The following is a 12,585-nucleotide window of genomic DNA, read 5'->3' as shown; positions in this document are numbered from 1 at the left end:
CTCTCATAGTTGTAGTGTACCTATGATGAAAATTACAGACCTCTCTCATCTTTCTAAGTAGGAGAACCTGCACAATCAGTGGCTGACTAAATACTTTTTGACCCCACTGTTATAAGGTACCTATCCGGCCCCCATTTGCATGAACAACAGCCAATCATTGTTCATGTAGACGCCCAGCCCAGAGTTTGAAATGTCAGCTCTGGTGTGCTAGAGTGTTTTACCGCTGCGCCACCTGAGCGCCCAATTTGGGAGATTTTTGAAAAATGTTGGAATTATTCATTCTTTGGCCGCTCAGGTGGCACATCGGTAAAAACACACGCTGAACACCAGAGCTGGGATCTCGAATACAGCGTATCGAGTCTCAGCTTAGCCTGCCGGCTGGGCTGAGCGGCCACATGAACAACGATTGGCCTGTTGTTCAGATATGGGTGGGATTAAGCCGAATAGGGTCTCTCTCATAACTAACGCAATTAATGATTGATGCCGCCTGCACAGAGACGGGAAGAGAGTGCTGTCAGGGTGTGTCTCTCCGTACACAGTGCTGATCTGCACTGCACTCGTCAAAGTGTGGGTTGACAAGATGCATACGGCATGCCACCCACATGCCGGGGGTGGCGTGGGTTAGCTTTGTTCTCCTCAATCAGAGCGGGGATCAGCATTGGTGGAGAGGAAGCAAGATGCAATCGGGCAACTGGACGCGCTAAAAAAGGAAGAAAAAGAAAAACAAAATATAAAAAAAATACAAATAAATAAAGAATTCATTAATTTATCCATTTATTAATTGGCTTTTACCACCACTTTATCCTGGTCAGGGTCGTGGTCAGTCTGATTCACTGGGCAGAAGGAACATTTTCAGTATCTCCATTTGACCTGACTGCATGTCTTCGAACATGTGGTAGGAAACCCATGCAAACTCCAAACAGAAAGGACCCTGGTTGTCCATACAGAAAATCGAACCCAGGTCGTTCTTGCTGTGAGGCCACAGTGATACCGACTGCACCACTGTGCCATCCTAGAATTATTCAGTATTTATTTTATTATTTTTTTTCTCTTATTGAGAGGTGAGGCAGTAGCAATGAAAGACTGGAACATTATTATGACTTACAGTTCTAAATTAGATCATAAACGAAACTGTAAACATGATTTTAAAGTTCTGTCATACGGTTTCAGTTCTTTTAATTTAATCTTATTGCTCATGTATTCGTCAATACCCATAAACAGAAATGTTACTAGCTGAAGGAAAGACAAATGCAATTCATCACACTTGCATTGTTTGGCTGAGATGAAAATCGACTGTTTTTTGATTTCACTGCTAAAGGAATTAATAGCGTTCAGGTTGAGTGGTCCTAAATTCATGAAGTACCAATGCTTTGTGGGGTTGTTGGTTCTGCTCTGGTTTTGAGGGATGTGATTAAGGAAACATTGAGGCTAATTGAAGAATTTGGATATTACTGATCGGCTTTTCTTCCTGAATGCCAATTTGTAAGCTTTACTATGTTTTTCAACTAGGCAACAGCACCAAATGTCATCCTTTGTTATGGACAGCAGCATAGCTTATGAAATACAGACTTTGTCCACCATTAAATCTCCGTTTAGGTTTGCGTTTGATTTATTTTCTGATATTCAGAAGTTAATGTGGGTTTATCCTAAACAGTATTTGCTAGGGATGTAACAATACTCTACCCACGATGCGATGCGATTCACGATGCTGGGTTCACGATACGTTTTACATTACATTACATTACAGTGTCACATTACAGGGTCAACGACAAATGTGTCCTGTCTATGGATTTATTCCTGTAGCTGAGACACATTCAAAAATGGAATTACAGCCTAATACAGAAGCTTGACGTGATTTCAAGCTGGCCTTTGTCCCTCTGTATGCACGTTGGCATTTCTCTGGTATACTTTTACAGTAAACACTGGTCAAGACACGGATTTGGAGTTCGTTCTGTTGTTTGACCAATTGCTATTAATTTAATCCGATAGCTTATGTATTTCACAATAATCCAAAACAAATAAGTAAAACTAAATGCTTTTTATTCCATTTGCAGTGCTAACTGGGAGTTCTCACTGTGTTTATAATCACTGTGAGAAAATCATGAGCATTCGGGCTGAGTGATCCTTAATTTATAAAGTGGCGATGCTTAGTGGGTTTGTTGCTCTGGTCTCAGAGGATGTAATTATGAAAACATTAATGTGCAGTTGCAAAAAATTAGGCTTTGAACTTTTTTCTGTATTGAGTAATTATGCTAATTGATTGTGCATGGTGTTAAAGCAGTTTTAGCAAATGTGATATGCTTTTCTGTCTCCTCATTGTGTACCATGTGTGGATTGTTTAAAAGTATTAGTATCGGGCCACCAGTACTCACCAAATCTTTCATATTCATTCGTTACAGACAGCATCCTAGCTTACCAAAAATGAAGAACTCAACAGTAGTAAAAGCTAATGTGAATTTATCCTAAATAATGGCCTCATTTACTCCAGTAAGCGCCATTTTTTGTTTATGGATTTAATTGAATTGCTTCAACCCACCATAACGAATAATTGACAAGTTTAAATACATTTAAATGAAATATATTAATCAAATCTGGCATTACATTATGACTACATTTCTAATATTGTGTTGGTCCCCCTTTTGCTGCCAAAACAGCCTTGACCCGTCGAGGCATGGACTCCACTAGAGCCCTGAAGGTGTGCTGTGGTATCTGCCACCAAGATGTTAGCAGCAAATCCTTTAACTCCTGTAAGTTGTGAGGTGGGGCCTCCATGGATCAGATTTGTTTGTCCAGCACATCCCACAGATGCTCAATCAGATGCCTCTAAATCCAGACTATAAGCGCTCTTAGTCTCTCAGGCACGACCGATACGCCCCCAAGAAACGCCACGCCTGCTTACGTCACCGCCTATCGGAGCGCTGTGTCCAATAATGAAAGGCGCCCACACACGAAACAGTATTAAAGGTTAAAATGGGATAAATGGTTGAGTTGTTTTGGAAGCGTTTGTGAGGAGTGAGATGTGTTCGAATGGTGTAGCGAGTGGCACATTTTGTGTTCGAGTTGTGATGAGTTTGTGGAGTTACCTTTTTTCATTGAGTGTGTTGTTTGTGGTGGTCTCTGTATTCATTTTCACTTGTTTGATAAGTGTGAGGGACCTGCTATATATCAGATCTGGCTTTTTTATGAACACCCTTTTCACACAAGAGCTATTTCTTCCCAAAAATAAAAGGGCTAATCTCCTAAGAGTGAAACAGCGTAATGGTTCTTTATGTCTTGCCGATACCACATTATCATTTCAAGTATGGGATTTCAAAAACCTCAGCTCTGCTAGTGTAGAACGTCAAATACATCATGTAGACAAATGTGTATGAACGCCTGACCATGAACTTGCTGGACATCCTGGTTTATATTTAATTTATCGAAGGTATGTGTCAATGTGGCACAGCAGGTTATGTAGATGCCACACAGTTTCAGGGTCCTGTGGTCATAACTTCAGTCCTTGCCGATACTCACTGCCTGTTATATGTTTGGCAGGTTGTCAGCATGTTCATATGGGTTAAGTGAGTGTGTGTAATAAACTGGAATCCTGTCTAGAATGCACCTATGTCCTACCCTTGTGGTAAATCCTAATCCTATTGGTCAGCATCAGTTCTGAGCTCTGTTATCCAAAGTAAATAAAAACTGAATCAGACGGTACAAAAATGTAAAAAGAATGGAACTGCTGGATGAATGTAGCGTTATGTTCACAATGGTTTCAAAGGGCCTGATATAGGGTCTGTCCGCAAACCTTGTGAGCTGCCTCGTTGCCTACTGAGTTTCTATCAGAATACATCGGCACACACACAAGCTTTACAGTATTTGTGACTTATTGTCCATGCCAAACCATAATACCAATGCTGCATTGCTAAAACTATTTATTTGACTACCAACTCTCTGCAAAACAGACAATCTTCTGGTCGCATAGCTAAATCCACTTCTTCAGCCAGATTCATTTATTTTTTTCCCGCTTGCTTTTACGCTACATATCAGCTTCTTGTTAACATGCATTTTTGGACGTTGTATCATTTTACCCCTTGTGTGTTTTCATGGCAAAGCATAGTTTGGAAGACCAGACAGACTTGTTTGTGATTCCTCCTGGTGATAGATGGTGTGGTGAAAACCACAACAATTTAAGAGACTCCCGATTACAAAAGATCCAGTCATGTAGTGTGAACTGTACAGCAATCTGAACAACCTGAAAGTCGTGTAGTGTGAACTTAGCATAAGGAAGTATCGGATGCTCCCCTGTTATTCAGTCAGTTAAAAGCTTTGAAATAAGGCACCTTAGTAGGCAGCATTTTATGGTATCTAATAATTCGGACAGCTTCTTCTCGGGGGCACATAGGATGACATAAAATGCGTCTATGTAAAGAGATCCCTAGATTTTCTGGCAGACCCACAGCATAAGCAGCCCCTTGATGGCAGAAAAAAAATTTCTGACTTCTAACAAGTGAGAAGCTTTTAAATAATTGCTTTACTTGGCTGAAAAAAGACAAAAGTTTGAGGCAGAACATCAATACACATGGGCACTTTAAAAATTAGAAGAACTTCCGATTATGCTTCCCAAACCAACTTGAAGTGATTCTGTCTCTTTATGAAAACAGATTTCATTTCTGGCTTTACTGTCTGACACTCTCATATTATTTCATTTTCCCTCATCAGTGGCATCTTCAGCCTTCTATTTCATTAGGGCCGCAATCTAATAAATTATTAGTCATATTGAATGCTTCTGTAGCTGAAATAGAACAAAGACGTCTTGCTCCTTTCGACAGCTAAATCAATTCTGGGCAATTTAATTGGAGAAAGCTGTAGTAAATATAATTCATATCTCAGCAGTGGGAGGAATAATAATACGCTCATCAGCATGATGGCCTCGCCAACCAATCAGCCGTTTATTAACTTTAATCAGGGGAAATTGAGTTACTGTGCTGCTGTTTGAGATGTGTGTATGTGTGAGTAGTTAATAGAAACTAGTTCTAAGTGACAATTTCATGCTGATTTAGGGATTGATAATTTAGTCTTAGTAGTGGTGATGGTGTGTGTTCTTTACACATACACACCCCTAACACTTTTATTCATGGTATTTGATATGTTAGATGTGATAACTCCTTGTACAAATGATGTTTGCTTTATTACTGTTAACAGGTAATATAAAGACATCTTTATTTGATGTATTTGTTTATATGGACTAGACTTTATAGGAATGCTGAACAACAAAAAGTTGGGACAGTATGGTAATCTTTTTGGGAGTGTAGGATGACCTAAAATGTGTCTTATGTAGAGAGATCACTAGATTTTCAGACAGACCCATTCTCATGCTTAAATTTTACATGGATATATTCAGGTACTGAGATAATATGTTGGTTAGTGTTTTGCTGCTTCCTCAAAAATCTTGTTTTCATATCAATCTACCTCACTGTCATTTAAGTTAATGTCACTTTTTGGATGTTTATGTATGTAGGTTCCTGCGAACACTGTCCCGCTCCCTGCCCATGTACATGACCTTAGCATGGATCTACTCGGTAGCGCTATTAGTGAAGGGTGTGGTGCAGGAAAAAGAAGCGCGTCTTAAGGAAACCGTACGAATGATGGGCTTAAAGAGCTCCACCTACTGGCTGAGCTGGACCATCAGCAGCTTTCTTCCTCTCTGCATCAGCGCACTGCTTCTTGCTCTCATTTTAAAGGTGATTAACGTTAATTCTTTGTAATTTTTGGCGTCCACTTGACAACACTGGAGAGCTGCACTGTAAAATGACTAACCTGGTTTCTAAAGACGTTAACCCTGCTGAAGGAGGAATTTTTAAATATTGAACATCTGGAGCTAATGGTTTTGATGGTTTCCAAGAATTTACTTGTTTTTTTATTCATTATATAGTGAAGTGTTTTATTAATCTTATACAGTACAATATGGGCAGTGGTAGCTCAGTGGTTAAGGTACAGGACTAGTAATCAGAAGGTCACTGGTCCAAGCCCCACATTTGCTGGGTTACCACTGTTTGGTCCTTGAGCAAAGCCATTAATCCTCAATTGATTGGATTGTATATGTCTATGTATATTGCCACATTTGTAAGATGCTTTGGATAAAAGCGTCTATGTATGTACATTAGAGATGTTCACAAGTCACAAAATAAGTCAGGTCGCGAGTCTTTAGACTAGAGTCCGAGTCAAGTCACAAGTCTTTAGACTAGAGTCCAAGTCAAGTCACGAGTCAATATAATCTACACAAAACATATATTGGAAATGTAGCGTAGAAATAAACAAATAATATGTAAGTTCAGATAAAAAAACAACAGATTAGCGACTGTATTTTGCCGTTTTACTTAGTGCCTTTACTTTCCTAGTCATTGTGCAAATGATTGTAATTTCCGTAAGAAGAAGGTTCCAGTTAAAATCTTAAACTGATACGTTTTGTTTTCATTGCAAAACAAAAGCGTGCGATTAATCATGGTACAGCGGCCAAAATCCAAAATACAGCAAAAAAAATCATAACCACTGCTTACCTTATGTTCTTCCAGATGCTATTAAATTCATAATCGTGTGTCCCATTAGGAATATAATCCGTTATTTTGTAAATGTGCTTATAATTAAAAACCTCTAAACTTTTACTGGTTGTGAAGTAAAACACAAACTCGTTAGAAAGCCAATCAAGTGTTTCATTGACAATCATCTGTGTGACGCAAACTGAATAAATGCAAATAACAGCATTTCTTACTCAAAATTTTAACCATTAGCGGCAATTCTGTAGGACCGTTCCATTCACCCCAGTTGTTCCTGTGAAGTGCACTACGTAGGGTATTCCACCATTTTAAGTGAGATTCCAATCCAAAGGTAACGAAAGTGTTCAAATGAAGTGAATTTCAAACTGTGTAGGGAGTAGGGAGCGACGCTTCATCACTACACTGGAAGCTGGCTGTAACATTTACCCATTGCGTGCGTTGCGGGTTAAGACAGCCGGAGCATTATTAGACAGCAGAAAATGACAAGATCAGAATGATGTCGGATCGACGTTTCATTCATCTTTAATAAAAACTAGCAGTAATGTGAGAATAACCGGCGAACGCCCAGAAACGCTGCACAGTCCAACGAGAACACAAATGTAGCTCGTTCACTTTTACACCGTTAATCACAAACAGTAAAACACCACGTGATGAAGCACAAAGCGGCTGTACGATGATAAAATCAGGTTTATTCCCAGATGACATCACACTATGATAAGACGGCTGAGCTTCAATAGTTTGATAGTTTAGAAAGTAAACTTAACAAGATGCTATCGTACGTGATGCCGTCACAGGGCGCGAATGAATTAGTTTAACCTGCTTAAGGTCTCATAGACAAGATCACATGATCAGCGTGTAGGGAACACAAGGGCACTCAGTAGGGACCATGTGGCTAGGGACTCTTGTAGTTTACGAATCTTTTTTTTGCGAGTCATAAGTCGAGTCCGAGTCGAGTCTGAAGTCGCTGTGTGTGCAACTTACGACTTGAGTCCCCATCTCTGATGTACATACTTGACGAATACAAAAAGATGTCCATCACTGATACATATCCTGACTAACACAATTTACCATTACAAACCATTAGCCAACACAAAAACACTTGGATCCAATCGAGACCATACATAATTTGTATGATTTTCCAGCAGGGTTAAGGACAATTTGGCATTTTTGACAGGTACAGAAAGAGTCTTAGTTTTTAGTTTCATTTTTAGAAGCTATGAGCAACTACCTGGTACATTAGCATTCCAGAATGATAATAAAGCAATATGCCAAGGGTTACACTTTCCCAACAGGTGAAATCTAACACCTGTTCCAGGGTCAGATGGTTAAACCAGAGTTCTTTTAAAGTGCCTCTATTCTAGAGCTCCAGGTGTCGCGGGGGTCAGTTAGCCGGAGGGGGGTTGCAGCAGCACAGCTCCAGTGTTGGAAGGTGGCCGGGTGGCTCTGTAACGGTGAGGTTAATGATCTGAAGCAGCAGGCGTGAGCATACGCGTGCCGTGCCTCCGTGACCCGCTGATAATGCTTGGCTTGGTACACACAAGCACAAGCTGTTCATATCTTCCTGTTCCAGAGCCACAATGCCAAGGTCTTGTCTAATCATCTCAAATGAGACTTTTTAATCAAAACGCCATGCCCCCTCCCCCTTCCCACTTCTCATGCTCGTGTCATTTTTCAGCGCCCCACGCATTAGCAATCAGTCGCTTTTGTGTGCGCGGCACTCGCCGTTCCCTGATGGCGTGTTGGCGCGTCTCTTTTCTAATCGTGACATGCTGAGAAAGACTTATCGCCTTATCGTCAGCTGATGTGGGCTCAACAAGCCCACACTTTCATTAGCAGCCGTGCACTTTACATCATGAATTATTCTAATTGAGCTTGTCGCAGTAGGTTTGTTACAGAGGCTTTGGCACCAGACTTGTCCAGCATGTCAATGATGAATGATTTTTTAGAAAAATAAGCTGTAAGATTGCTGTATTGTATTTTAATAATTACAGTTGAGGTCAAATGTTTACATTCACCTACCTAGGATATTTATTTCATTTATTTCTGGGAATTTAAATAGCACTGCAATTATTTTGACCAAATAACTAACGCACTAAACTTTCATAACTTATTAATAACTTAATAATGCGGGTGGATTTTTATAGGATGGTCATATATATAATCATTTTGGCATGGTCATATACACAGATTAGCCATAATATTAAAACCACCCACACTTTCTAGTTCTTCAATTACTGACTGTAGTACATCTGTTTCTCTGCATGCTTTGTTAGCCCCCTTTCATGCTGTTCTTCAATGGTCAGGACCCCCACAGGACCACCACAGAGCAGGTATTATTTAGGTGGTGGATGATTCTCAGCACTGCAGCGACACTGACATGGTGGTGGTGTGTTAGTGTGTGTTGTGCTGGTATGAGTGGATCAGACACAGCAGCTCTGCTGGAGTTTTTAAACACCTCACTGTCAATGCTGGACTGAGAATAGTCCACCAACCAAAAATATCCAGCCAACAGCTCCCCGTGGGCAGCGTACTGTGACCACTGATGAAGGTCTAGAAGATGACCAACTCAAACAGCAGCAATAGATGAGATGAGCGATCGTCTCTGACTTTACATCTACAAGGATAGAGTGGACAAATGAGTGGACACAGTATTTAAAAACTCCAGCAGCGCTGCTGTGATCTGATCCACTCATACCAGCACAAAACACACTAACACACCACCACCATGTCATTGTCACTGAAGTGCTGAGAATGATCCACCACCTAAATAATACCTGCTCTGTAGTGGTCCTGTGGGGTCCTGATCATTGAAGAACAGGGTGAAAGTATGTAGAGAAACAGATGGACTACAGTCAGTAATTGTAGAACTACAAAGTGCTTCTATATGGAAAGTGGAGCTGATAAAATGTTATGAATGATCAGTGTATATTGAATGGTCACATATAATCATATTCTTATAGACCTTGGCGAGAAATCACTGTTCCATGCAATTTGTATTAGGTGCTCTTACTCTAGCCCTATTCACATGGGTACAGAGAAGTCAAAAGCTATATGCAATCAAAGCATTTTTGTTCCTGTAGGGAAAGTTAGATTTGGTTATTTAATCACAGAAAACCATTAACAGGTGTGTAAACATTTAACTTCAACTGTATATGCAGTATAGTTAAATAAAATGAATAAATATCATTGGCATTGTATTGTTTGTCTAAAGACCCATGACAAAAATAATATAAATTGCTGTTTAATAATAGAAAGAAAAAGGGCTTTCATTACACAAACCCTGTTTCTAGAAAAGTTGGGACATTTTTTAAAATGCAATAATATCACAAATTCTAGGCCACCCAAGAAGGATGGAGGTCCCTGCTGAGTCTGGTTCCTCTCAAGGTTTCTTCCTGTAATTTAAAGGGAGTTTTTCCTTGCCACAGTCGCCCTCGGCTTGCTCAATAGGGGTTGTTGGTCTGTTGGTCCTGGATTCTGTAAAGTGGCTTTGAGACGATGTCCATTGTAAAAAGCGCTATATAAATAAATTTTACTTTGACAAATCTGGGTTTTTTTAATTATATTTTGTTTAACTGACAAGTGCACAAAAAGATTCCCAGTGTTTTACTGACCAATAGTGTTTTGCCAGTATAAGCTAATTTTAAATTTAATGCCTACAACACACATAACACACACCCAAAAAAGTTAGGACAGAGGCATGTTTACCACTGTGTTAAATCACATTTCCTCTTAGTTACACTTTTTATTGCTTGGGATCTGAGGATACTTGTTGATTGTCCTTGGTTGACGTTGTCTAATTCATCTTCATTCTGTATCGTACATTTTCAATTGGAGACAGATCTGGACTCCAGGCAGGCCAGTCAAGCACAAACACTCAAACTCAAAAGAAGCTCTATTGGCATGACAAAAAAGGACATTTGTTTTGTCACAGCTTAGTTTCAGAGAAAATAAAAATAACAATAAGTAAGAACAAATATAGACAAAATAGTTACAGGTGCAAACGATAAAATAGAATAAAATAATAACAAATAAAAACAGTGCAAATAATAACAATAAAAAAATAACATTACCAGTTATGAGGTAGTAATAAAAATTAGTTGTGTGTGTATGCGTGCGTGTGTGTGTGCGTGTGTGTGTGTGTGCGCGTGCGCGTGTGCGTGTGCGTGTGTGTGTGTGTGCGTGTGTGTGTAAGACATGGTCACCCACTGTCCCTCACCTGGTGGCACTCTCTGTCTAAGAAGCTGCATCGTTGTAATGTGTGCAGAATGAGGCCTACGTTGCACTGCATTGATGCTGATGCAGCAAATGCCTCTGCATTAATAGTACCGTCATGGACATACAGTACAAGCCACCCATGTCTTAGGCACTGAGATTTCTGGATGTCGTCGGTACAGAGAGCTCAACACCTATTGTACCAAGAAACAAGCTGAAACGTGGACTGGTCTGACCACAGCACATGTTTCACTGTCTTATGGTCCATCTGAAATGAGCTCAGGTTCAGAGGATGTTTGCCATTGTGTTTGTGCTAAAAGCTGTTTACTGAATGGGGCTTAAAAAAACAATTGTGCTGGCAAATATCTGTCCACAAACATATAATCATTCTTCTCCATAATAACATCTGTTTTGGTGTAACTATGTGCTGTTATGTCTGTATTTCTTCCTTCATGTTTTACATGTAGTTTGGAGGTGTTCTGCGCTACAGTGACCCGTCTGTCATCTTCGTCTTCCTGCTGGTGTTTTGCATGACCACTGTCATGCAGTGTTTTTTAATCAGTGTGTTTTTCTCGCGGGCGAACCTGGCCGCCGCCTGTGGGGGTCTCATCTACTTCCTGCTTTACCTACCACACATCCTGTGCTACGCCTGGAGAGACGTCATGACCTATCGAGTCAAGACTTTGGTGGTGAGTAAACGTGTGGTATCGACTGTGAGCTCAGACTTATGCAAATGTTGCAAAACCCATGGTAGTGACTTCCTGCTGTCCACATCTAGACTCAATTATTAAATTAAATAGCCAATATGAAGTCATTTAGGATTCACTTTAATGGCTTGGTTTGTTAGCAATACCACTAAGTGATTTAATACAGAGAGTCTAGAATACCACTTCTATTAGAATTGAATACTATTCTAGAAGCAATTTAATCCAGAGATTCTAGAATACTACTAAGTAATTTAATCCATAGATTCTAGAATACCACTTATATTAGAATAGAATACTATTCTAGAAGTAATTTAATCCAGAGATTCTAGAATACCACTTATATTAGAATAGAATACTATTCTAGAAGTAATTTAATCCAGAGATTCTAGAATACCATTAAGTAATTTAATCCAGAGATTCTAGAATACCACTTATATTAGAATAGAATACTATTCTAGAAGTAATTTAATCCAAAGATTCTAGAATGCCACTAAATAATTTAATCCAAAGATTCTAGAATACCACTAAGTAATTTAATCCAGACATTCTAGAATACCACTAAATAATTTAATCCAAAAATTCTAGAATACCACTAAGTAATTTAATCCAGAGATTCTAGAATACCACTTATATTAGAATAGAATACTATTCTACTGTAGAAGTGATTTAATCCAAAGATTCTAGAATACCACTAAGTAATTTAATCCAGATATTCTAGAGTACCACTAAGTGATTTAATCCAGATATTCTAGAGTACCACTAAGTGATTTAATCCAGATATTCTAGAGTACCACTAAGTGATTTAATCCAGATATTCTACAACCCCAAATCAAAAAAGTTGGGACAGTATGGAAAATGCAAATAAAATAAAAACACAGTGTTCCTTACATTTACTTTGACTTTTATTTGATTGCAGACAGTTTGAATCCAAGACATTTCATGTTTCATTTCATTATTAATAAATTAAATGAAGTTGAGCAGATAAAACATGAAATATCTCAGGTTCATCCTGTCTGCAATCAAATAAAAGTCGAAGTAAATGTAAGAAACTTTTTTTTTATTATTATTTGGATTTTCCATGCCATCCCAACTTTTTCTGATTTGGGGTTGTAGAATTCCACTAAGTAATT

General features: G+C 39.1%; 1 protein-coding gene across 1 annotated transcript in view; it reads left to right on the top strand.

Annotated features, from left to right (window-relative positions):
* LOC134326904 (phospholipid-transporting ATPase ABCA1) overlaps positions 1-12,585 on the top strand; it is a 245,300-nt gene that overhangs the window by 104,994 nt on the left and 127,721 nt on the right. Inside the window, exon 15 of the mRNA XM_063009016.1 lies at positions 11,216-11,437. Within this exon, the coding sequence (XP_062865086.1) occupies positions 11,216-11,437 (222 nt within the window). The remainder of the gene's footprint in view (positions 1-11,215; positions 11,438-12,585) is intronic.

Source organism: Trichomycterus rosablanca, chromosome 14, assembly GCF_030014385.1.
Source record: "Trichomycterus rosablanca isolate fTriRos1 chromosome 14, fTriRos1.hap1, whole genome shotgun sequence".
Classification (NCBI taxonomy): domain Eukaryota; kingdom Metazoa; phylum Chordata; class Actinopteri; order Siluriformes; family Trichomycteridae; genus Trichomycterus; species Trichomycterus rosablanca.
The sequence above is the reverse complement of the archived record's forward strand: the minus strand, read 5'-3'. Positions and strand labels throughout refer to the sequence as shown.